The sequence below is a fragment of the Schistocerca cancellata genome, chromosome 11, assembly GCF_023864275.1.
Source record: "Schistocerca cancellata isolate TAMUIC-IGC-003103 chromosome 11, iqSchCanc2.1, whole genome shotgun sequence".
In the NCBI taxonomy this organism is placed as follows: Eukaryota; Metazoa; Arthropoda; class Insecta; order Orthoptera; family Acrididae; genus Schistocerca; species Schistocerca cancellata.
The window spans coordinates 172,991,994-173,019,585 of NC_064636.1; the positions used below are offsets into that span (position 1 = coordinate 172,991,994).

At 40.2% G+C, this 27,592-nt stretch overlaps 1 protein-coding gene across 1 annotated transcript in view; it reads left to right on the forward strand.

The window, feature by feature from the left end:
* The first annotated feature begins 1,422 nt into the window (after positions 1-1,422).
* Positions 1,423-27,592, forward strand: part of LOC126108419 (piggyBac transposable element-derived protein 4-like) — a 36,070-nt gene continuing 9,900 nt past the window's right edge. The window contains exons 1-2 of the mRNA XM_049913626.1: positions 1,423-1,537; positions 1,641-2,411. Of these exons, the coding sequence (XP_049769583.1) occupies positions 1,423-1,537; positions 1,641-2,411 (886 nt within the window). The remainder of the gene's footprint in view (positions 1,538-1,640; positions 2,412-27,592) is intronic.

Here is a 27,592-nt window from a genome sequence, read left to right on the forward strand (position 1 = left end):
GCGAGGAATGCAGTAAAGAAGGATTAGTGCATCGGAGAGGATATACTCGTATCCCAAAAGAAAATCCAGTCGTTTCCATAGAATCGTCCCTCGATTTAGAAGGATATGTCATAGAACCCATTCATAGCCACGCAATTTCTGTGATAATTCGTCAATGTGAGGAAGCGAGGGATGCAGTAAAAAAGGAATAGTGCATCGGAAAGGAGATAGTCCTACCCCAAAAGAAAATCCTTTCGTTTCCATAGAAACGTTTCTCGATTTAGATGGAGAATTGCTAGAACACACGGTATGTCATACTAACACAATTTCTGTGTTAATTCGTCAATGTGAGGGAGCGAGTGATTTATTAAAGAGGGAATAGTGCATCGGAAAGGAGATACTCGTATCCCAAAAGAAAGTCCTGCCGTTTCCATAGAAACGTTCCTCGAATTAGAAGGAGATGTCACAGAACCCACAGTAATCCATAGCGATGCAATTTCTGTGTTAATTCGTCAATGTGAGGGAGCGAGGGATGCAGTAAAGAAGGAATAGTGCATCGGAAAGGAGATAGTCGTATCCCAAAAGAAAATCCTTTCGTTTCCATAGACACGTTTCTCGATTTAGATGGAGAATTGCTAGAACCCATAATATGTCATACTGACACAATTTTTTTGTTAATTCGTCAATGTGAGGGAGCCAGTGATGTAGTAAAGAAGGAATAGTGCATCGGAGAGGATATACTCGTAACCCGAAAGAAGATTCAGTCGTTTCCATAGAAACGTTCCTCGATTTAGAAGGAGATGTCTTAGAGCCCACAGTAATTCATAGCGACGCAATTTCTGTTTTAATTAGTCAATGTGAGAGAGCGAGGGATGCAGTAAACAAGGAATAGTGCACCAGAAAGGAGATAGTCGTATCCCAAAAGAAAATCCTTTCGTTTCCATATACAAGTTTCTCGATTTAGATGGAGAATTGCTAGAACCCATAGTATGTCATACTGACACAATTTCTGCGTAAATTCGTCAATGTGAGGGAGCGTGTGATGTAGTAAAGAAGGAATAGTGCATCGGAAAGGAGATACTCGTATCCCTAAAGAAAATCCTGTCGTTTCCATAGAAACGATCCTCGATTTAGAAGGAGATGTCATAGAACCCACAGTATTTCATGGCGACGCATTTCTGTGTTAACACTCTAAGCGCCAAGCCCGTAAAATTTACGGGCCTGGGATCGCGCGAAAATCACCAAGCCCGTAAAATTTACGGGCCGCTACATTTAATTTCATTCAAAACACTGCAACGTTATTTCTACGGGTTTGGCCAGCGCTATACGTTTTTCAGATGTTTATTAACAAAATGCGTCCATAGATGTCACGGCAGCGCTGTAATTCATGTTAAAACTTATCTTTGCGTTCTCAGTCTGTATATCATTCAGTTGTTTGTCATCATGTTTCGGCGCGGTTTATCAGACGCAGAAATTGCGGATTTGATCAATCATAGCGACACTCTGGATAATGTAGAGAGTGATTCAGACGATTCTGAATGCAATGGTGTGTTTGAAGGTACGTATTTCCGAATTTTCCACGTAATTGTGCAGTACGCACATATCTGTTGAACATGTGTAAACGATGTATGTAGTTACACATAATGTGATATTCTTTTTAGAAGACGAGATTGATGACAGTTTGTCTTCAGATGAAGACGAGAATGATGTTGAAGGTGTTGCTTCAAATCCAGCAGCTGTGCCGTATCCGAAAGACAGTGAGTGGACTGCAGTTGACACCTACCGACCTCTGCCTGTCAACACGACACCCAGGCAGATACTAGTGGATATTGATGAGTCGAGTTCTGTACTGGATTGCAGTAAAGTGTTCCTTACTGACAGTGACGTAAATGAACTCAAGAGACAGACAAATTTGTATGCATCACAGACAATACAGAAGAAAAGAAGAGGAAATAATCTGAAGCCCCATTCAGTTTTGAGTTCGTGGAAGCCAGTGACTATAAGTGAGATGAGGCGTTTCTTGGGTATTATTTTCCACATGTGTGTTTCGAAAAAGCCCAAAATTGCGGACCATTGGAGCACTAATCCTGTTCTTAGTTGTAACTTTTGTCCCCATGTCATGAGCCGTTTGCGTTTCACTCAGATACTGTCATGCTTGCATCTTGTTGACAATTCAAATCAGAAAAAACCAGGCGAAGATGGATTTCATCCACTTTACAAAGTTTTGCCATATTATAATAATTTGAAGGAGCGATGTATCCAGGCATATCGTCCCTCAGAAAAAGTGACAATTGATGAAGGAATTTGCCCATTTCGAGGTCGTGTGAGTTTCCGTGTTTACATGCAAAATAAGCCTCATAAGTATGGACTGAAAGTATATGCTGTTGCTGAAGCCAGTAGTGGCTATGTTGTAAATTTTGAAGTTTATGCTGGTAAGCATATTGTTGACAATTCTTCGTCTGCGGTTATTTTGCGATTGTTGTCTGACAGCAGCTTGCTGAACAAAGGCCACACTGTGTATTTAGATCGATTTTATTCCAGTCCAGAGCTATTTCAGCAACTGGCAGAGAAAGGCACTGGAGCTGTTGGTACTGTGAACAAATCCAGGAAAGGATTGCCTAAAGATTTAGTATCTGCTAAGCTGAAAAAGGGCGAAATGTCTTTTCGGCGTAAAGATAATGTATTGGCAATGAAGTGGAAAGATAAGAGAGATGTGTATACATTGTCTACAAGGCATCAAGCAACATTTGGTACGCATACTAAGAGAAATGGGTCTGTAGTATTGAAACCACTTCAGGTACTTGATTACAACCTCAATAAAATTGGAGTGGATATTGGAGACCAACGCCTGCAGTACAATCCGTTCCAGCACAGAACTGTGAAATGGTGGCGAAAATTATATTTCCATTTGCTGCTTATGGGAGTATCAAATGCATTTTGGCTGTACAATGCAGTGCACAGGAAGAAAATTACAATAACAGACTTTATAACAGTGCTTGCAGTTCAGCTTGTTGAAGACGACACACTTGAATTCATTCCAAGAAATGAAGGAACTGTAGGTCGGCTAACAAAGAGACATTTTTTGCAGCACATACCTGCAACTACTAAGAAGTATGCTGCTCGTGTGTGTCACGTGTGCAGTTCCAGGAGCAAGAAACAGAGTGGCAAGGCTTCTCGCAAAGAGACACGATACGAATGTGAACAGTGTGGCGTTGCACTCTGCCTGGAACCTTGCTTTAAAATTTTCCACACTAAAAAACAATATGATTCTGTGTGAAATTTATATGTAATACTGTATACTATCAGAAACATGTAATGTAGTGCCACAATTTTGGTTAAAAATAAATCACAATTGTATTCCCTTATTCGTATGACTTTTTCTAAATTCTTAAAACATCTAAGTGATTTCTATAACTGTACCTTAAAGCTGTGCATTGTAAAGTAGTTTCTTTCACTCAGAATTAAAGTAGAAATGTGCAGCTTCAAGATGGTACCAAATTTGCCACAATCCAAACAGTAGATTTGATGCAGTAATTTTTTTAATATTGGTAAAATTGCCCGGTTTCTAGGGACGGGTGCATAAAATAGGCCTGGTACAGAGAGTGTTAATTCGTCAATGTGAGGGAGCGAGGGATGCAGTAAAGGAGGAATAGTGCACCAGAAAATAGATAGTCGTATCCCAAAAGAAAATCCTGTCGTTTCCATAGAAACGTTCCTCGAATGAGAAGGATATGTCATAGAACCCACAGTAATTCATAGCGACGCAATTTCTGTATTAATTCGTCAATGTGAGGGAGCGAGGGATGCAGTAAAGAAGGAATAGTGCACCAGAAAATAGATAGTCGTAACCCAAAAGAAAATCCTTTCGTTTCCATACACATGATTCTCGATTTAGATGGAGAATTGCTAGAACCCATAGTATGTGATACTGACACAATTTCTGCGTTAATTTGTCAATGTGAGGGAGCGTGTGATGTAGTAAAGAAAGAATAGTGCATCGGAAAGGAGATACTCGTATCCCAAAAGAAAATCCTGTCGTTTCCATACAAACATTCCGCGATTGAGAAGGAGATGTCATAGAACTCACAGTATTTCGTAGCGACGCAATTTCTGTGTGAATTCGTCAATGTGAGGGAGCGAAGGATGCAGTAAAGAAGGAGAAGTGCATCGAAAAGGAGATAGTCGTATCCCAAAAGAAAATCCTGTTGTTTCCATAGAAACGTTCCTCGATTTGGAAGGAGATGTCACAGAACCCACACTAATTCATAGCGATGCAATTTCTGTGTTAATTCGTCAATGTGAGGGAGCGAGGGATGGAGTAAAGAAGGAATAGTGCATCGGAAAGGAGATAGTCGTATCCCAAAAGAAAATCCTTTCGTTTGCATAGAAACGTTTCTCGATTTAAATGGAGAATTGCTAGAACACATATTATGTCATACAGACACAATTTCTGTGTTAATTCGTCAATGTGAGGGAGCGAGGATTGCAGTAAAGGAGGAATAGCGCATCGGAAAGGAGATACTCGTATCCCAAAAGAAAATCCTGTCGTTTCCATAGAATCGTCCCTCGATTTAGAAGGAAATGACATAGAACCCACAGTATTTCATAGCCACGCCATTTCTGTGTTAATTCGTCAATGTGAGGGAGCGAGGGATGCAGTAATGAAGTAATAGTGCACTGGAAAGGAGATAGTCGTATCATAAAAGAAAATCCTTTCGTTTCCATAGAAACGTTTCTCGATTTAGATGGAGAATTGCTAGAACACCAGTATGTCATACTAACACAATTTCTGTGTTAATTCGTCAATGTGAGGGAGCGAGTGATGTAGTAAAGAAGGAATAGTGCATCGGAAAGGAGATACTCGTATCCCAAAAGAAATTCCTGTCGTTTCCATAGAAACGTTTCACGATTTAGAAGGAGATGTCATAGAACCCACAGTAATTCTTAGCGACGCAATTTCTGTGTAATTCATCAATGTGAGGGAGCGAGGAATGCAGTAAAGAAGGATTAGTGCATCGGAGAGGATATACTCGTAACCCGAAAGAAAATTCAGTCGTTTCCATAGAAACGTTCCTCGATTTAGACGGAGATGTCTTAGAGCCCACAGTAATTCATAGCAACGCAATTTCTGTGTTAATTAGTCAATGTGAGGGAGCGAGGGATTCAGTAAACAAGGAATAGTGCACCAGAAAGGAGATAGTCGTATCCCAAAAGAAAATCCTTTCGTTTCCATAGACATGTTTCTCGATTTAGATGGAGAATAGCTAGAACCCATAGTATGTCATACTGACACAATATCTGCGTTAAAACGTCAATGTGAGGGAGCGTGTGATGTAGTAAAGAAGGAATAGTGCATCGGAAAGGAGATACTCGTATCCCAAAAGAAAATCCTGTCGTTTCCATAGAAACGTTCCTCGAATGAGAAGGAGATGTCATAGAACCCACAGTATTTCATAGCGACGCAATTTCCGTGTTAATTCGTCAATATGAGGTAGCGAAGGATGCAGTAAAGAAGGAATATTGCATCGGAAAGGAGATAGACGTATCCCAAAACAAAATCCTGTCGTATCCATAGAAACGTTCCTCGATTTAGAGGCTGATGTGATAGTACCCACAGTGATTCATAACGACGGAATTTCTGTGTTAATTCGTCAATGTGAGGGAGCGAGGGATGCAGTAAAGAAGGAATAGTGCGTCGGAAAGGAGATAGTCGTATCCCAAAAGAAAATCCTTTCGTTTCCATAGAAACGTTTCTCGATTTAGATGGAGAATTGCTAGAACCCATAGTGCGTCATACTGACACAATTTCTGTGTTAATTCGTCAATGTGAGGGAGCGAGTGATGTAGTAAAAAAGGAATGGTGCATCGGGAAGGAGATACTCGTATCCCAAAAGAAATTCCTTTCGTTTCCATACAAACGTTCCTCGATTTAGAAGGAGATGTCATAGAACACACAGTAATTCATAGCGACGAAATTTCTGTGTTAATTCGTCAATGTGAGGGAGCGAGGATTGCAGTAAAGAAGGAAGAGTGCATCGGAAAGGAGACACTCGTATCATAAAAGAAAATACTGTCGTTTCCATAGAAACGCTCCCCGATTTACAAGGAGATGTCATAGAACCCACAGCAATTCATAGCGACGCAATTTCTGTGTTAATTCGTCAATGTGAGGGAGCGAGGGATGCAGTAAAGAAGGAATAGTGCATCGGAAAGGAGATAGTCGTATCCCAAGAGAAAAACCTTTCGTTTCCATAGACACGTTTCTCGATTTAGATGGAGAATAGCTAGAACCCATAGTATGTCATACTGACACAATATCTGCGTTAAAACGTCAATGTGAGGGAGCGTGTGATGTAGTAAAGAAGGAATAGTGCATCGGAAAGGAGATACTCGTATCCCAAAAGAAAATCCTTTCGTTTCCATAGAAACGTATCTCGATTTAGATGGAGAATTGCTAGAACCCATAGTGCGTCATACTGACACAATTTCTGTGTTAATTCGTCAATGTGAGGGAGCGAGTGATGTAGTAAAGAAGGAATGGTGCATCGGGAAGGAGATACTCGTATCCCAAAAGAAATTCCTTTCGTTTCCATACAAACGTTCCTCGATTTGGAAGGAGATGTCATAGAACCCACAGTAATTCATAGCGACGCAATTTCTGTGTTAATTCGTCAATGTGAGGGAGCGAGGATTGCAGTAAAGAAGGAATAGTGCATCGGAAAGGAGACACTCGTATCATAAAAGAAAATACTGTCGTTTCCATAGAAACGCTCCCCGATTTACAAGGAGATGTCATAGAACCCACAGTAATTCATAGCGACGCAATTTTTGTGTTAATTCGTCAATGTGAGGGAGCGAGGGATGCAGTAAAGAAGGAATAGTGCATCGGAAAGGAGATAGTCGTATCCCAAAAGAAAATCTTTTCGTTTCCATAGAAACGTTTCTCGATTTAGATGGAGAATTACTAGAACCCATAGTATGTCATTCTGACACAATATCTGTGTTAATTCGTGAGTGTGAGGGTGCCAGGGATGCAGTAAAGAAGGAATAGAGCATCGGTAAGGAGATATTCGTATCCCAAAAGAAAACCTGTCGTTTCCATAGAAACGTTCCTCGATTTAGAAGGAGATGTCATAGAACCCACAGTAATTCATAACGACGCAATTTCAGTGTTAATTCGTCAATGTGAGGGAGCGAGGGATTCAGTAAAGAAGGAATAGTGCATCGGAAAGGAGATAGTCGTATCCCAAAAGTATTTCATACTAACACAATTTCTGTGTTAATTCGTCAATGTGAGGCAGCGAGTGATGTAGTAAAAAAGGAATAGTGCATTGGAAAGGGGATACTATTCCAAAAGAAAATCCTGTCGCTCCCATAGAATCGTTCCTCGATTTAGAAGCAGATGTCATGGAACCCACAGTTTTTCACAGCCACGCAATTTCTGTGTTAATTCGTGAATGTGAGGCAGCGATGGATGCACTAAAGAAGGAATAGTGCAACGGAAAGGAGATACTCGTATCCCAAAAGAAAATCCTGTCGTTTCCGTAGAAACGTTCCTCGCCATAGAAGGAGATGTCGTAGAGCCCACAGTAATTCATAGCGACGTAATTTCTGTGTTAATTCGTGAATGTGAGGCAGCGATGGATGGACTAAAGAAGGAATAGTGCAACGGAAAGGAGATACTCGTATCCCAAAAGAAAATCCTGTCGTTTCCATTGAAACGTTCTTCGATTTAGGAGGAGACGTCATAGAACCCGCAGTAATTCATAGCGACGCAATTTCTGTGTCGATTCGTCAATGTCGGGAGCGAGGGATGCAGTAAAGAAGGAATAGTGCACCGGAAAGGAGGTAGTCCTATCCTAAAAGAAAATTTTTTTCATCTTCATAGAAACGTTTCTCGATTTAGATGTAGAATAGCTAGAGCCCATAGTATGTCATACTGGCACAATTTCTGTGTTAATTCGCCAATGTGAGGGAGCGAGTTATGAAGTAAAGGAGGAATAGTGCATCGGAAAGGGGATACTCGTATCCGAAAAGAATATCCTGTCGTTTCCGTAGAAACGTTCCTCGATTTAGAAGGAGATGTCATAGAACCCACACTAATTCATAGCGACGTAATTTCTGTGTTAATTCGTCAATGTGAGGGAGCGAGGGATGCAGTAAAGAAGGAATAGTGCATCGGAAAGGCGATAGTCGTATCCCAAAAGAAAATCCTTTCGTTTCCATAGAAACGTTTCTCGATTTAGATGGAGAATTGCTAGAATAAATAGTATGTCATACAGACACAATTTCTGTGTTAACTCGTTAATGTGAGGGAGTGAGTGATGTAGTAAAGAAGGAATAGTGCATCGGAAAGGAGATACTCGTATCCCAAAAGAAAATCCTGTCGTTCCATAGAAACGTTTCTCGATTTAGATGGAGAATTGCTAGAACTCATAGTCTGTCATACTGACACAATTTCTGTGTTAATTCGTCAATGTGAGGGAGCGAGGGATGTAGTAAAAAAGCAATAGTGCATCGGAATGGGGATAGTCGTATCCCAAAAGAAAATCCTCTCGTTTCCATAGAAACGTTCCTCGATTTAGAAGGAGAAGTCAGTGAACCCACAGAATTCATAGCGACGCAAATTCTGTGTTAATTCGTCAATGTGAGGGAGCGAGGGATGCAGTAAAGAAGGAATAGTCATCGGAAAGGAGGTAGACGTATCCCAAAAGAAAATCCTGTCATATCCATAGAAACGTTCCTCGATTTAGTAGGAGATGTCACAGAACACACAGTAATTCATAGCGACGCAATTTCTGTGTTAATTCGTCTATGTGATGGAGCGAGGTTTGCAGTAAAGAATTAATAGTTCATTGGAAAGGAGATAGTCGTATCCCAAAAGAAAATCCTTTTGTATCCATACAAAACGTTTCTCGATTTAGATGGAGAATTGCTAGAACCCATAATATCTCATACTGACACATTTTTTGTGTTAATTTGTCAATGTGAGGGAGCGAGTGATGTAGTAAATAAGGAATAGTGCATGGGAAAGGAGAAACCCGTTTCCCAAAAGAAAATCATTTCGTTTCCATAGAAACGTTCCTCGATTTAGAAGGAGGTGTCATTGAACCCACAGTAATACATAGCGAAGCAATTTCTGTGTTAATTCGTCGTTGTGAGGGAGCGAGGGATGCAGTAAAGAAGGAATAGTGTATCGGAAAGGAGATAGTCGTATCCCAAAAGAAAATCCTTTCGTTTCCATAGAAACGTTCCACGATTTAGAAGACGATGTCATAGAAAACAAAGTAATACATAGCGACGCAATTTCTGTGTTAATTCTCCGATGTGAGGGAGCGACGGATGCAGTAAAGATGGAATAGTGCATCGGAAAGAAGATAGTCGTATCCCAAAAGAAAATCCTTTCGTTTCCATAGAAACGTTTCTCGATTTAGATGGAGAATTTCAGGAACACATAGTATGTCATACTGACACAATTTCTGTGTTAATTCGTCAATGTGAGGGAGCGAGTGATGTAGTTAAAAAGGAATACAGCATCGGAAAGGAGATACTCGTATCCCAAAAGAAAGTACTGTCGTTTCCATAGAAACGTTACTCGATTTAGAAGGAGACGTCATCGAACCCACAGTAATTCATGGCAACACAATTTCTGTGTTAATTCGTCAATCTGAGGGAGCGACGGATGAAGTAAAGAAGGAATACTGCATCGGAAAGGTGATACTCGTATCCCAAAAGAAAATCCTGTCGTTTCCATAGAAACGTTCCTCGATTTTGAAGGAGATGTCACAGAACCCACAGTAATTCATAGCGATGTAATTTCTGCGTTAATTCGTCAATGTGAGGGAGCGAGGGATGCAGTAAAGAAGGAATAGTGCATCGGAAAGGAGATATTTGTATCCCAAAAGAAAATCCTTCCATTTCCATAGAAACGTTTCTCGATTATGATGGAGAATTGCTAGAACCCATAGTATGTCATAATGACACAATTTCTGTGTTAATTCGTCAGTGTGAGGGAGCGAGTTATGCAGTAAAGAAGGAATAGTGCAACGGAAAGGAGGTACTCGTATCCCAAAAGAAAATCCTTTCTTTTCCAATGAAACGTTCTTCGATTTAGAGGGAGATGTCATAGAACCCACAGTATTTCATAGCGACGCAATTTCTGTGTTGATTCGTCAATGTGAGGGAGCGAGGGACGCAGTAAAGAAGGAATAGTGCATCGGAAAGGAGGTAGTCCTATCCCAAAAGAAAATCCTTTCATCTCCATACAAACGTTTCTCGATTCAGACGGAGAATTGCTAGAACCCATAGTATGTCATACTGACACATTTTCTGTGTTAATTCGCCAATGTGAGGGAGCAAGTTATGTAGTAAAAGAGGAATAGTGCATCGGAAAGGAGATACTCGTATCCCAAAAGAAAATCCTGTCGTTTCCGTAGAAACGTTCCTCGATTTAGAAGGAGATGTCATAGAACACACAGTAATTCATAGCGACGTAATTCCTGCGTTTATTCGTCAATGTGAGGGAGCGATGGATGCAGTAAAGAAGGAATAGTGCAACGGAAAGGAGATACTTGTATCCCAAAAGAAAATCCTATCGTTTCCATAGAAACGTTCTTCGACTTAGAAGGAGATGTCATAGAACCAACAGTATTTCATAGCCACGCATTTTCTGTGTTAATTCGTCAATGTGAGGGAGCGAGGATTGCAGTAAAGGAGGAATAGTGCATCGGAAAGGAGATACTCGTATCCCAAAAGTAATTCCTCTCGTTTCCATAGAAACCTTCCTCGATTTAGAAGGTGATGTCATAGAACCCACAGTAATTCATAGCGACGCAATTTCTGTGTTAATTCGACAATGTGAGGGAGCGAGGGATGCAGTAAAGAATGAATAGTGCATCGGAAATGAGATAGTCGTATCCCAAAAGAAACTCCTGTCGTATCCGTAGAAACGTTACTTGATTTAGAAGGAGAAGTTATAGAACCAATAGTATTTCATAGCGACGCAATAACTGTGTTAATTCGGCAATGTAAGGGAGCGAGCGATGCATTAAAGAAGGAATAGTGCATCGGAAAGGAGGTAGTCATATCCCAAAAGAAAATCCTTTCATCTCCATAGAAACGTTTCTCGATTCAGATGGAGAATTGCTAGAACCCATAGTATGTCATATTGCCACATTGTCTGTGTTAATTCGCCAATGTGAGGGAGCGAGTTATATAGTCAAGGAGGAATAGTGCATCGGAAAGGAGATAGTCGTATCCCAAAAGAAAATCCTTTCGTTTACATAGAAACGTTTCTCGATATAGATGGAGAATTGCTAGAACCCATAGTATGTCATACTGACACAATTTCATTGTGTTAATTCGTCAATGTGAGGGAGCGAGTGATGTAGTAAAGAAGGAATAGTGTATCGGAAAGGAGATACCCGTTTCCCAAAGAAAATCCTGTGGTTTCTATGGAAACGTTCCTCGATTTAGAAGGAGATGTCATAGAACCCACAGTAATTCATAGCGACGCAATTTCTGTGTTAATTCGTCAATGTGAGGGAGCGATGGATGCAGTAAAGAAGGAATACTGCAAAGGAAAGGAGATACTCGTGTCCCAAAAGAAACTGCTATCGTTTCCATAGAAACGTTCATCGACTTAGATGGAGATGTCATAGAACGTACAGTATTTCATAGCCACGCAATATCTGTGTTAATTCGTCAGTGTGAGGGAGCGAGGATTGCAGTAAAGGAGGAATAGTGCATCGGAAAGGAGATACTCGTATCCCAAAAGAAAATCCTGTCGTATCCATAGAAACGATCCTCGATTTAGAAGGAGATGTCATAGAACATACAGTAATTCATAGCGGCGCAATTTCTGTGTTAATTCGTCAATGTGAGGGAGCGAGTGATGTAGTAAAGAAGGAATTGAGCATCGGAAAGGAGATAGTCGTATCCCAAAAGGAAATACTGATGTATCCATAGAAACGTTACTCGATTTAGAAGGAGATGTCATAGTACCCATAGTATGTCATAGCGGCGCAATTTCTGTGTTAATTCGTCAATGTGAGGGAGCGAGGGATGCAGTAAAGAAGGAATAGTGCATCGGAAAGGAGATAGTCGTATCCCAAAAGAAAATCCAGTCGTTTCCATATAAACGTTCCTCAATTTCGAAGGAGAAGTCATAGAACCCACAATATTTCAAAGCTATGCAATTTCTGTGTTAATTCGTCAATGTGAGGGAGCAGGGATGCAGTAAAGAAGGAATAGTGCATCGGAAAGGATATAGTCGTATCCCAAAAGAAAGTTCTGTCGTTTCCATAGAAATGTTACTCGATTTAGAAGGAGTAGACGTAGAACCCACACTATTTCATAGCGACGCATTTTTTGTGTTAATTCGTCAAAGAGATCGAGCGAGGGTTCCAGTAAAGAAGGAAAAGAGCATCGAAAAGGAGATACTCGTATCCCGAAAGAAAATCCTTTTGTTTCGTTAGAAACGTTACTCGATTTAGAAGGGCAAGTCATAGAACCCATAGTATTTCAAAGCGACGCAATTTCTGTGTTAATTCGTCAATGTGAGGGAGCGAAGGATGCAGTAAATAAGGAATAGTTAATCGGAAAGGAGATAGTCGTATCCCAAAAGAAAATCATTTCGATTCCATAGGAACATTCCTCGATTTAGAAGGAGAAATCATAGATCCCATAGTACTTCATAGCGACGCAATTTCTGTGTTAATGCATCAATGTGAGGGAGCGAGGGATGCAGTAAAGAAGGAATAGTGCATCGGAGAGGAGATAGTCGTATCCCAATATAAAATCCTGTCGTTTGCATAGAAACGTTACTCGATTTAGCAGGAGAAGTCATAGAACCCATAGTATTTCATAGCGACGCAATTTCTGTGTTAATTCGTCAATGTGAGGGAGCGAGGAATGCAGTGAAGAAGGTGTAGCGCATCGGAAAGGAGATAGATCTATCCAGAAAGAAAATCCTTTTGTTTCCATAGAAACGTTACTCGATTTAGATGGAGAAGTAATAGAACCCACAGTATTTCATAGCGACGCAATTTCTGTGTTAATTCGTCAATGTGAGGGAGCGAGGAATGCAGTGAAGAAGGAAAAGTGCATCGGAAAGGAGATAGATCTATCCAGAAAGAAAATCCTATTGTTTCCATAGAAACGTTACTCGATTTAGATGGAGAAGTAATAGAACCCACAGTATTTCATAGCGACGCAATTTCTGTGTTAATTCGTCAATGTGAGGGAGCGAGGGATGCAGTAAATAAGGAATAGTGCATCGGAAAGGAGATTGTCGTATCCCAAAAGAAAAGCATTTCGATTCCATAGGAACGATTCTCGATTTAGGAGGAGAAGTCATAGATCCCATAGTATTTCATAGCGACGCAATTTCTGTGTTAAATCATCAATGTGAGGGAGCGAGGGATGCAGTAAAGAAGGAATGGTGCATCGGAAAGGAGTTAGTCGTATCCCAAAAGAAAATCCTGTCGTTTCCATAGAAACGTTACTCGATTTAGAAGGAGTAGACGTAGAACCCACACCATTTCATAGCGACGCAATTTTTGTGTTAATTCGTCAAAGAGATCGAGCGAGGTTTGCAGTTAAGAAGGAAAAGTGCATCGGAAAGGAGATAGTCGTATCCCAAAAGAAAATCCTGTCGATTGCATAGAAACGTTACTCGATTTAGAAGGAGAAGTCATAGAACCCATAGTATTTCATAGCGACGCAATTTCTGTGTTAATTCGTCAATGTGAGGGAGCGAAGGATGCAGTAAATAAGGAATAGTTAATCGGAAAGGAGATGTCATAGAACCCACAGTAATTCATAGCAACGCAATTTCTGAGTTAATTCTTCAATGTGAGGGAGCGAGGGATGCAGTAAAGAAGGAATAGTGCATCGGAAAAGTGATACTCGTATCCCAAAAGAAAATCATTTCGATTCCATAGGAACATTCCTCGATTTAGAAGGAGAAGTCATAGATCCCATAGTACTTCATAGCGACGCAATTTCTGTGTTAATGCATCAATGTGAGGGAGCGAGGGATGCAGTAAAGAAGGAATAGTGCATCGGAGAGGAGATAGTCGTATCCCAATATAAAATCCTGTCGTTTGCATAGAAACGTTACTCGATTTAGCAGGAGAAGTCATAGAACCCATAGTATTTCATAGCGACGCAATTTCTGTGTTAATTCGTCAATGTGAGGGAGCGAGGAATGCAGTGAAGAAGGAATAGAGCATCGGAAAGGAGATAGATCTATCCAGAAAGAAAATCATTTTGTTTCCATAGAAACGTTACTCGATTTAGATGGAGAAGTAATAGAACCCACAGTATTTCAAAGCTACGCAATTTCTGTGTTAATTCGTCAATGTGAGGGAGCGAGGAATGCAGTGAAGAAGGAATAGTGCATCGGAAAGGAGATAGATCTATCCAGAAAGAAAATCCTTTTGTTTCCATAGAAACGTTACTCGATTTAGATGGAGAAGTAATAGAACCCACAGTATTTCAAAGCTACGCAATTTCTGTGTTAATTCGTCAATGTGAGGGAGCGAGGAATGCAGTGAAGAAGGAATAGTGCATCGGAAAGGAGATAGATCTATCCAGAAAGAAAATCCTTTTGTTTCCATAGAAACGTTACTCGATTTAGATGGAGAAGTAATAGAACCCACAGTATTTCATAGCGACGCAATTTCTGTGTTAATTCGTCAATGTGAGGGAGCGAGGAATGCAGTGAAGAAGGAATAGTGCATCGGAAAGGAGATAGATCTATCCAGAAAGAAAATCCTATTGTTTCCATAGAAACGTTACTCGATTTAGATGGAGAAGTAATAGAACCCACAGTATTTCATAGCGACGCAATTTCTGTGTTAATTCGTCAATGTGAGGGAGCGAGGGATGCAGTAAATAAGGAATAGTGCATCGGAAAGGAGATAGTCGTATCCCAAAAGAAAATCCATTCGTTTCAATATAAACGTTCCTCAATTTCGAAGGAGTAGTCATAGAACACACAATATTTCAAAGCTATGCAATTTCTGTGTTAATTCGTCAATGTGAGGGAGCAGGGATGCAGTAAAGAAGGAATAGTGCATCGGAAAGGATATAGTTGTATCCCAAAAGAAAGTTCTGTCGTTTCCATAGAAATGTTACTCGATTTAGCAGGAGAAGTCATAGAACCCATAGTATTTCATAGCGACGCAATTTCTGTGTTAATTCGTCAATCTGAGGGAGCGATGAATGCAGTAAAGAAGGTGTAGCGCATCGCAAAGGAGATAGTCGTATCCAAAAAGAAAATCCTGTCGTTTCCTTAGAAATGTTACCCGATTTACATGGAGAAGTCAATAGAACTCATAGTATTTCATAGTGACACAATTTCGTTGTTAATTCGTCAATCGGAAGGAGCGAGGAATGTAGTAAATAAGGAATAGTGTATCGTAAAGCAGATACCCGTATCCCAAAAGAAAATCCTGTCGTTTCCATAGAAACGTTACTCGATTTAGAAGGAGATGTCATAGAACCCACAGTAATTCATAGCAACGCAATTTCTGAGTTAATTCTTCAATGTGAGGGAGCGAGGGATGCAGTAAAGAAGGAATAGAGCATCGGAAAAGTGATACTCGTATGCCAAAAGAAAATCCTGTCGTTTCCATGGAAACGTTCCTCGATTAAGAAGGAGATGTCACAGAACACACAGTATTTCATAGCGACGCAATATCTGTGTTAATTCGACAATGTGAGGGAGCGAGGGATGCAGTAAAGAAGTAATAGTGCATCGGAAAGGAGATAGTCGTATCCCAAAAGAAAATCCTTTCGTTACCACAGAAACGTTTCTCGATTTAGATGGACAATTGCTAGAACCCATAGTATGTAATACTAACACAATTTCTGTGTTAATTCGTCAATGTGAGGGACCGAGTGATGTAGTAAAGAAGGAATAGTGCATCGGAAAAGAGATACTCGTATCCCAAAAGAATATTCTGTCGTTTCCATAGAAACATTACTCGATTTAGAAGGAGATGTCATAGAACAGACAGCAATTAATAGCAACGCAATTTCTGTGTTAATTCGCCAATGTGAGGGAGTGAGGTATGCAGTAAAGAAGGAGTAGTGCATCGGAAAGGAGATACTCGTATTCCTAAAGAAAATCCTGTCGTTTCCATAGAAACGTTCCTCGATTTAGAAGGAGATGTCACAGAACCCACAGTAATTCATAGAGACGCAATTTCTGTGTTAATTCGTCAGTGTGACAAAGCGAGGGATGCAGTAAAGAAGGAACAGTGCATCGGAAAGGAGATAGTCGTATCCCAAAAAAAAATCCTTTCGTTTCCATAGAAACGCTCCACGATTTAGATGGAGAATTGCTAGAACCCATAGTATGTCATACTGACACAATTTCTGTGTTAATTCCCCAATGTGGGGGAGCGAGGGATGCAGTAAAGAAGGAATAGTGCATCGGAAAGGAGATAGTCGTTGCCCAAAAGAAAATCCTTTCGTTTCCATAGAAACGTTTATCGATTTAGATGGAGAATTGCAAGAACCTATAATATGTCATACTGACACAATTTCTGTGTTAATTTGTCAATGTGAGGGAGCGAGTGATGTAGTAAAGAAGGAATAGTGCATCGGAAAAGAGATACTCGTATCCCGAAAGAAAGTCCTGTCGTTTCCATAGATACGTTCCTCGATTTAGAAGATGTCACAGAACCCACAGTAATTCATAGCGACGCAATAACTGTGTTAATTCGTCAATGTGAAGGAGCGAGGGATGCAGTAAAGAAGGAATTGAGCATCGGAAAGGAGATAGTTGTATCCCAAAAGGAAATCCTGATGTATCCATAGAAACGTTACTCGATTTAGAAGGAGATGTCATAGTACCCATAGTATTTCATTGCGACACAATTTCGTTGTTAATTCGTCAATCTGAGGGAGCGATGAATGCAGTAGAGAAGGTGTAGCGCATCGCAAAGGAGATAGTCGTATCCTAAAAGAAAATCCTGTCGTTTCCTTAGAAATGTTACTCGATTTACAAGGAGAGTCAATAGAACTCATAGTATTTCATAGCGACACAATTTCGTTGTTAATTCGTCAATCGGAGGGAGCGAGTGATGTAGTTAAGAAGGAATAGTACATCGGAAAGCAGATACTCGTATCCCAAAAGAAAATCCTGTTGTTTCCATAGAAACGTTACTCGATTTAGATGGAGAATTGCTGGAACCTATAGTATGTCATATTGACACAATTTCTGTGTTAATTCGTCAATGTGAGGCAGCGAGAGATGTGGTAAAGAAAGAATAGTGCATCGGAAAGGAGACAGTCGTATCCCAAAAGGAAATCCTGATGTATCCATAGAAACGTTACTCGATTTAGAAGGAGATGTCATAGAACCCATAGTATTTTATTGCGACACAATTTCGTTGTTAATTCGTCAATGTGAGGGGGCGAGGGATGCATTACAGAATGAATAGTGCAACGGAAATGTGATAGTCGTATCCCAAAAGAAACTCCTGTCGTATCCGTAGAAACGTTACTCGATTTAGAAGAAGAAGTTATAGAACCAATAATATTTCATAGCGACGCAATAACTGTGTTAATTCGTCAATGTGAGGGGGCGAGTGATGTAGTAAATAAGGAATATTGCATCGGAAAGGAGATACCCGTTTCCCAAAAAAAAAAAAAAAAAAAATCCTTGGTTTCCATAGAAACGTTCGTCGATTTAGAAGGAGATGTCATAGAACCCACAGTAATTCATAGCGGCGCAATTTCTGTGTTAATTCGTCAATGTGAGGGTACGAGTAATGCAGGAAAGATGCATTAGTGCATCGGAATGGAGATACTCGTATCCCAAAAGAAAATCCTGTCATTTCCATAGAAACGTTCCTCGATTTAGAAGGAGATGTCATAGATCCCACAGTAATTCATAGCGACGCAATTTCTGTGTTAATTCGTCAATGTGAGGGGGCGAGTGATGCAGTAAAGAAGGAATAGTGCACCGGAAAGGAGGTAGACGTATCCCACAAGATAATCCTTTCGTTTCCATAGAAACGTTCCACGATTTAGAAGAAGATGTCATAGAACCCACAGTAATTCATAGCGACGCAATTTCTGTGTTAATTCGTCAATGTGAGGGAGCGAGGGATGCAGTAAAGAAGGAATAGTGCATCGGAAAGGAGATACTCGTATGTCAAAAGAAAATCCTGTCGTTTCCGTAGAAACGTGCCTCGATTTAGAAGGAGATGTCATAGAATCCACAGTATTTCATAGCGACGCAATTTCTGTGTAATTCGTCAATGTGAGGGAGAGAGGATTGTAGTAAATAAGGAATAGTGCATCGGAAAGAAGATACTCGTATCCCAAAAGAAAATCCTGTCGTTTCCATAGAAACGTTCCTCGATTCAGAAGGAGATGTCATAGAACGCACAGTAATTCATAGCGACGCCATTTCTGTGTTAATTCGTCAATGTGAGGGAGCGAGGGACGCAGTAAAGAATGAATAGTGCATCGGAAAGGAGATAGTCGTATCCCAAAAGAAAATCCTGTCGTTTCCATAGAAACGTTACACGATTTAGAAGGAGATGTCATAGAACCCACAGTATTTCATAGCCACGCAATTTTTGTAATAATTCGTCAATGTGAGGGAGCGAGGATTGCAGTAAAGGAGGAATAGTGCATCGGAAAAGAGATTCTCGTAGCCCAAAAGAAAATCCTGTCGTTTCCATACAAACGTTCCTCGATTTAGAAGGAGATGTCATAGAAGGCACAGTAATTCATAGCGACGCCATTTCTGTGTTAATTCGTCAATGTGAGGGAGCGAGTAATGTAGTAAAGAAGGAATAGTGCATCAGAAAGGAGATACCCGTATCCGAAAAGAAAATCCTGTCGTTTCCGTAGAAACGTTCCTCGATTTAGAAGGAGATGTCATAGAACTCATAGTAATTCATAGCGACGCAATTTCTGTGTTAATTCGTCAATGTGAGGGAGCGAGGGATGCAGTAAAGAAGGAATAGTGGAACGGAAAGGAGATAGTCGTATCCCAAAAGAAAATCCTTTCGTTTCCATAGAAACGTTTCTCGATTTAGATGGAGAATTGCTAGAACCCGTAGTATGTCATACTAACACAATTTTTGTGTTAATTCGTCAATGTGAGGGAGCGAGTGACGTAGTAAAGAAGGAATTGTGCATCGGAAAGGAGATACTCATATCCTAAAAGAAAAACCTGTCGTTTTCATCGAAACGTTCCTCGATTTAGAAGGAGATGTCATAGAACACACACTAATTCATAGCGACGCAATTTCTGTGTTAATTCGTCAATGTGAGGGAGCCAGGAATGCAGTAAAGAAGGAATGGTGCAACGGAAAGGAGATACGCGTATCCCAAAAGAAAATCCTGTCGTTTCCATTGAAACGTCCCTCGATTTAGAAGGAGATGTCATAGAACCCACAGTAATTCATAGCGACGCAATTTCTGTGTTAATTTGACAATGTGAGGGAGCGAGGGATGCAGTGAAGAAGGAATAGTGCATCGGAAATGAGATACTCCTATCTCGAAAGAAAATCCTGTCGTTTCCATAGATACGTTCCTCGATTCTGAAGGAGATGTCATAGAACCCACAGTAATTCATCTCGAAGAATATATGTGTTAATACGTCAATGTGGGGGAGCGAGGGATGCAGTAAAGAAGGAATAGTGCATCGGAAAAGAGATAGACGTATCCCAAAAGAAAATCCTTTCGTTTCCATAGAAACGTTTCTCGATTTACATGGAGGATTGCTAGAACCCATAGTATGTCATACTGACACAATTTCTGTGTTAATTCGTCATTGTGAGGAAGCGAGGGATGCAGTAAAGAAGGAAAAGTTCATCGGAAAGGATATAGTCGTATCCCAAATGAATTTCCTTTTGTTTCCATAGAATCGTTTCTCGATTTAGATGGAGAATTGCTAGAACCCATAGTATGTCATACTGACACAATTTTTGTGTTAATTCGTCAATGTGAGGGAGCGAGGGATGCAGTAAAGACGGTATAGTGCATCCGAAAGGAGATACTCGTATCCAAAAAGAGATACCTGTCGTTTCCATAGAAACGTTTCTCGATTTAGAAGGAGATGTCATAGAACACACAGTAATTCATAGCGACGCAATTTCTGTGTTAATTCTTCAATGTGAGGGAACGAGGGATTTAGTAAAGAAGGAATAGTGCATCAGAAAGGAGATAGTCGTATCCCAAAAGAATCCATAGAAACGTTCCTCGATTTTAGAAGGAGATGTCATAGAACCCACAGTAATTCATAGCGACGCAATATCTGTGTTAATCCGTCAATGTGAGGGAGCGAGGGATGCAGTAAAGAAGGAATAGTGGAACGGAAAGGAGATACTCGTATCCCAAAAGAAAATCCTTTCGTTACCATAGAAACGTTTCTCGATTTTGATTGAGACTTGCTAGAACCCATAGTATGACATACTGACACAATTTCTATGTTAATTCGTCAATGTGAGGGAGGGAGTGATGTAGTGAAGAGGGAATAGTGCATCGGAAAGGAGATACTCGTATCCCAAAAGAAAATCCTGTCGTTTTCATCGAAACGTTCCTCGATTTAGAAGGAGATGTCATATAACCCACAGTAATTCATAGCGACGCAATTTCTGTGTTAATTCGTCAATGTGAGGGAGACAGGAATGCAGTAAAGAAGGAATGGTGCAACGGAAAGGAGATAGTCGTAATCCAAAAGAAAATCGTTTCGTTTCCATAGAAACTTATCTCGATTTACATGGAGAATTGCTGGAACCATAGTATGTCATACTTACACAATTTCTATGTTAATTCGTCAATGTGAGCGAGCGAGGGATGCAGTAAAGAAGGAATAGTGCATCGGAAAGGGGATACTCGTATCTCAAAAGAAAATCCTGACGTTTCCGTAGAAACGTTCCTCGATTTAGAAGGAGATGTCATAGAACCCACAGTATTCCATAGCGACGCAATTTCTGTGTAATTCGTCAATGTGAGGGAGAGAATATTGCAGTAAAGAAGGAATAGTGCATCGGAAAGGAGATACTCGTATCCCAAAAGAAAATCCTGCCGTTTCCATAGAAACGTTCCTCGATTTAGAAGGAGATGTCATAGAACACACGGTAATTCAAAGCGACGCAATTTCTGCGTTAATTCGTCAATCTGAGGGAGCGAGGGATGCAGTAAAGAAGGAATAGTGCATCGGAAAGGAGATACTCGTATCCCAAAAGAAAATCCTGTCGTCTCCATAGAAACGTTCCTCGATTTAGAATTAGATGTCTTAGAGCCCACAGTCATTCATAGCGACGAAATTTCTGTGTTAATTAGTCAATGTAATGGAACGAGGATTGCAGTAAAGAAGGAACTGTGCATCGGAAAAGAGATAGTCGTATCCCAAAAGAAAATCCTTTCGTTTCCATAGTAACGTTTCTCGAATTAGATGGATAGATTCTAGAACCCATAGTATGACATACTAACACAATTTCTGTGTTAATTCGTCAATGTGAGGGAGCGAGTGATGTAGTAAAGAAGGAATAGTGCATCGGAAAGGAGATGATCGTATCCCAAAAGAAAATCCTTTCGTTTCCATAGAAACGTTTCTCGATTTAGATAGAGAATTGCTAGAACCCATAATATGTCATACTGACACAATTTCTGTGTTAATTCGTCAATGTGTGAAAGCGAGTGATGTAGTAAGGAAGGAATAGTGCTTCGGAATGGAGATACTACTCCAAAAGAAAATCCTGTCGCTCCCATAGAATCGTTCCTCGATTTAGAAGCAGATGTCATAGAACCCACAGTGTTTCATAACCACGCAATTTCTGTTGTAATTCGTCAATGTGAGGGAGCGAGGATTGCAGTAAAGGAGGAATAGTGCATCGGAAAAGAGATTCTCGTATCACAAAAGAAAATCCTGTCGTTTCCGTAGAAACGTTCCTCGATTTAGAACGAGATGCCATAGAACCCACAGTAATTCATAGCGACGTAATTTCTGTGTTAATTCGTCAATGTGAGGGAGCGATGGATGCAGTTAAGAAGGAACAGTGCAACTGAAAGGAGATACTCGTATCCCAAAAGAAAATCCTGTCGTTTCCATAGAAACGTTCCTCGATTTAGAAGGAGATGTCATAGAACCCAAAGTATTTCATAGCGACGTAATTTCTGTGTTAATTCGTCAATGTGAGGGAGCGATGGATGCAGTTAAGAAGGAACAGTGCAACGGAAAGGAGATACTCGTATCCCAAAAGAAAATCCTGTCGTTTCCATAGAAACGTTCCTCGATTTAGAAGGAGATGTCATAGAACCCAAAGTATTCTTAGGACGCAATTTCTGTGTTGATTCGTCAATGTGAGGGAGCGAGAGATGCAGTAAAGAAGGAATAGTGCATCGGAAAGGAGGTTGTCCTATCCCAAAAGAAAATCCTTTCATCTCCATAGAAACGTGTCTCGTTTTAGATGGAGAATTGCTAGAACACATAGTATGTCATACTGACACAATTCATTGTTAATTCGTCAATGTGAGGGAGCGACAGGATTTTCTTTTGGAATAGTATCTCCTTTCCGATGCACTATTCCTTATTTACTACATCACTCGCTGCCTCACATTGACGAATTAACACAGAAATTGTGTTAGTATGACATACTATGGGTTCTAGCAATTTTCCAACTATGTCGAGAAAAGTTCTATGGAAACGAAAGGATTTTCTTTTGGGATACGACTATCTCCTTTCTGATGCACTATTCCTTCTTTACTGCATCCCTCGTTCCCTTACATTGACTAATTAACACAGAAATTTCGTCGCTATGAATGACTGTGGGCTCTAAGACATCTAATTCTAAATCGAGGAACGTTTCTATGGAAACGACAGGATTTTCTTTTGGGATACGAGTATCTCCTTTCCGATGCACTAATCCTTCCTTACTGCATTCCTCGCTCCCTCTCATTGACGAATTACACAGAAATTGCGTCGCTATGAAAATCTGTGGGTTCCATGACATCTCCTTCTAAATCGAGGAACGTTTCTATGGAAACGACAGGACTTTCTTTTGGGATACGAGTATCACCCTTCCGATGCACTATTCCTTCTTTACTACATCACTCGCTTCCTCACATTGACGAATTAACACAGAAATTGTGTCAGTATGACATATTATGGGTTCTAGCAATTCTCCATATAAACCGAGGAACGTTTCTATGGAATCAAAAGGATTTTCTTTTGGGATACGTCTATCTCGTTTCCGATGCACTATTCCTTCTTTACTGCATCCCTCGCTCCCGCACATTGACGTATTAACACAGAAATTGCGTTGCTATGAATTTCTGTGGGTTCTATGACATCTCCTTCTAAATCGAGTAACGTTTCTATGGAAACGACAGGATTTTCTTTTGGGTTACGAGAATCTCCTTTCCGATGCACTATTCCTTCTGTACCACATCACTCGCTCCCTCACATTGACGAATTATCACAGAAATTGTGTTAGTATGACATACAATGGGTTCTAGCAATTCTCCATCTAAATGGGGGTACGTTTGTATGGAAACGAAAGGATTTTCTTTTGGGATACGACTATCTCCTTTCCGAAGCACTATTCCTTTCTTACTGCATCCCTCGCTCCCTCACATTGACGAATTAACAAAGAATTGTGTCAGTATGACATACTATGTGTTCTAGCAATTCTCCATCTTAAACAAGACACGTTTCTATGGAGATGAAAGGATTTTCTTTTGGGATAGGACAACCTCCTTTCCGATGCACTATTCCTTCTTTACTGCATCTCTCGCTCCCTCAAACTGACGAATCAACACAGAAATTGCGTCGCTATGAAATACTTTGGGTTCTATGACATCTCCTTCTAAATCGAGGAAAATCCTGTCGCTCCCATAGAATCGTTCCTCGATTTAGAATCAGATGTCATAGAACCCACAGTATTTCATAAGCACGCAATATCTGTTGTAATTCGTCAATGTGAGGGATCGAGGATTGTAGTAAAGGAGGAATAGTGCATCGGAAAAGAGATTCTCGTATCACAAAAGAAAATCCTGTCGTTTCCGTAGAAACGTTCCACGATTTAGAAGGAGATGTCATAGAACCCACAGTAATTCATAGCGACGTAATTTCTGTGTTAATACGTCAATGTGAGGGAGCGATGGATGCAGTTAAGAAGGAACAGTGCAACGGAAAGGAGATACTCGTATCCCAAAAGAAAATCCTGTCGTTTCCATTGAAACGTTCCTCGATTTAGAAGGAGATGTCATAGAACCCAAAGTATTTCATAGCGACGTAATTTCTGTGTTAATTCGTCAATGTGAGGGAGCGATGGATGCAGTTAAGAAGGAACAGTCCAACGGAAAGGAGATACTCGTATCCCAAAAGAAAATCCTGTCGTTTCCATAGAAACGTTCCTCGATTTAGAAGGAGATGTCATAGAACCCAAAGTATTTCATAGCGACGCAATTTCTGTGTTGATTCGTCAATGTGAGGGAGCGAGAGATGCAGTAAAGAAGGAATAGTGCATCGGAAAAAAGATAGTCGTATCCCAAAAGAAAATACTTTCGTTTCCATAGAAACGTGTCTCGATTTAGATGGAGAATTACTAGAACCCATAGTATGTCATACTAACACAATTTTTGTGTTAGTTCGTCAATGTGATGGAGCAAGTGATGTAGTAAGGAAGGAATAGTGCATCGGAAAGGAGATACCCGTATCCCAAAAGAAAATCCTGGCGTATCCATTGAAACGTTCTTCGATTTAGTAGGAGATGTCTTAAAGCCCTCAGTAATTCATAGCGACGCAATTTCTCTGTTAATTCGTCAGTGTGAGGTAGCCAGGAATGCAGTAAAGAAGGAATAGTGCAAGGGAAAGGAGATACGCGTATCCTAAAAGAAAATCCTGTCGTTTCCATAAAAACGTTCCTCGATTGTGAAGGAAATGTCATAGAACACACAGTAATTCATAGCGACGCAATTTCTGTGTTAATTCATCAATGTGAGGGGGCGAGGGATGCAGTAAAGAAGGAATAGTGCATCGGAAAGGAGATATTCGTATCCCAAAAGAAAATCCTTTCGTTTCTATAGAAACGTTTCTCGATTTAGATGGAGAATTGCTAGAACCCATAGTATGTCACACTGACAAAATTTCTGTGTTAATACGTCAATGTGAGGGAGCGAATGATGTAGTAAAGAAGGAATAGTACATCGGAAAGGAGATACTTGTATGCCTAGAGAAGATCCTGTCGTTTCCATAGAATCGTTCCTCGATTTAGAAGGAGATGTCATAGAACCCACAGTATTTCATAGCCACGCAATATCTGTGATAATTCGTCAATGTGAGGGAGTGAGGATTGCAGTAAAGGAGGAATAGTGCATCAGAAAGGAGATACTCGAATCCCAAAAGAAAATCCTTACGTTTCCATTGACGCGTTTCTCGATTTAGATGGAGAATTGCTAGAACCCATAGTATGTCATACGGACACAATTTCTGTGTTAATTCGTCAATATGAGGGAGCGTGTGATGTAGTAAAGAAGGAATAGTGCATCGGAAAGGAGATACTCGTATCAAAAAAGAAAATCCTGTCGTATCCACAGAAACGATCTTCGATTTAGCAGGAGATGTCATAGAACCCACAGTAATTCATAGCGACACAATTTCAGTGTTAATTCGACAATGCGAGGGAGCGAGGGATGCAGTAAAGAAGGAATATTGCATCGGAAAGGAGATACTATTCCAAAAGATAATCCTGTCGTTCCCATGGGATCGTTCCTCGATTTAGAAGCAGATGTCATAGAACCCACAGTATTTCATAGCCACGCAATTTCTGTGTTAATTCGTCAATTTGACGGAGCGAGGATTGCAGTAAAGGAGGAATAGTGCATCGGAAAAGAGATTCTCGTATCCCAATAGAAAATCCTTTCGTTTAAATAGAAACGTTCCTCGATTTAGAAGGAGATGTCATAGAACCCACAGTATATCATAGCGACGCAATTTCTGCGTTAATTAGTCAATGTGAGAGAGCGAGTATAAAATAAATAAAATAAAAAATATTATTTAAATATTAATTTTTCTATCTGTATGATGGTGATTGTGATTGTAATTGTAATTAATATTTGCTGATCTGGAACGTGGACGTTTAATTATTCGGTATCAGACGCTTGACAATGGCTTTCTCGTAAAGGCAATGTTACTCGTAGTTGACCGTGAAATAAAACAGAAATAATCGGACTTCGTAAATAAATCGTTTCCAAAGACTGCTGCGGTAGGTGCGGACTCATAATCTAAATCAGAATATTTCAATAATTTGCCAGCCATGCCAATACGTCGTACAGAGGTGATTGTCTACTAAACATAAAAAAGTTACACAGTTAGTTAAATCAGATATATTCAATGAATAAGCCTACAGTTCATAATCCTACTTACTTTTATAAATATAAATTCTTTACAGAATCGAGTGCCTAGTCTGGTTGCAACTCGCAGTATTCTTCTATAACATGAAATATGGCGGTGTGCCAGACAATAGAATAAAATACGTGCTTCTCGCACCACTTCTACCAGAGCTCTCCTTTCTTAATCAAACATAAGAGTAACGTAATTGTGCTTTTGTTTTATCAGCGACACAGCGCTGCAGTCATGTGCCATAGGCTTTATTTATTTGTCACTGATTATTTATTTAATTAATATTTCGCGTTTCCGAGGAAACTCACGCTCGGCATGCAAATGTGCCTTTATATTGCCCCCTGAATTGCGAGGCGAAAGGACACACCTGCAGGCGAGCAATTCATCTAAAGACACAAGAAAATCTAAGTTATCTACAACTATTTACATGACCTACATTATACACATTATATACAAAATTTGAATGATGCGGGTGCGCCGTAAAAGTTCTTATGTTGGCAGATAGAGTGTGCGCATGCGCAGAAGCGTCTGTGTGACTCCGGCACTGCCGTTATATCGTACAGTTAGATCACGCGGCACAGTATTGCAGTTCATATTGTTCGTGTGCGCGCGTTTCTCAGTCGTTGCACAAAGAAAATATTCAACCAAGATTACATATGAAGACTACATTCTATGACAGGTAACTTAGTTTTAAATTTACAATATTTGTTATAACACAATACAACTTAGATTGTTGAATGTTCTTAGTTACATAGTATTGTTTTGAAATACTTCAAAGAAAAATGTCCGTATGTTTCAGGTGCGTTGACCTATACACATCGTGTCGTTATTACAGTTCATATTCATCTGCTGCACAATAATTTTTTTTTTACAGCTTAGTATCGTCGTGGTTAAGTTTTTTTGATCACAGTAACATCGTTGTATAACAACGTGATTAATACATAAGCGTGTCCATTTCCCATTTCCATTATAGTCGTTGTGATGCAGTTCGTTGTGACTAAAGGCATTGCTCATTACAGATCAGACGTGACCCGTCGAGTAATTGGTCCACGTGCAGTTCGTTTTTTTTTTACATTCCGTGGAAGCTTGGTTGCAGAACCTCGGACGGCACATAGCTGGCGTCGATCCTTGGACAGTCCAGGTAAGAGTGTCCATAACATTTCGAGAACATTTCATTCCCTGAAGTTCCAACCAAAATTCTTCCACCCGTCGTGTTGTTTTCTGGACAGG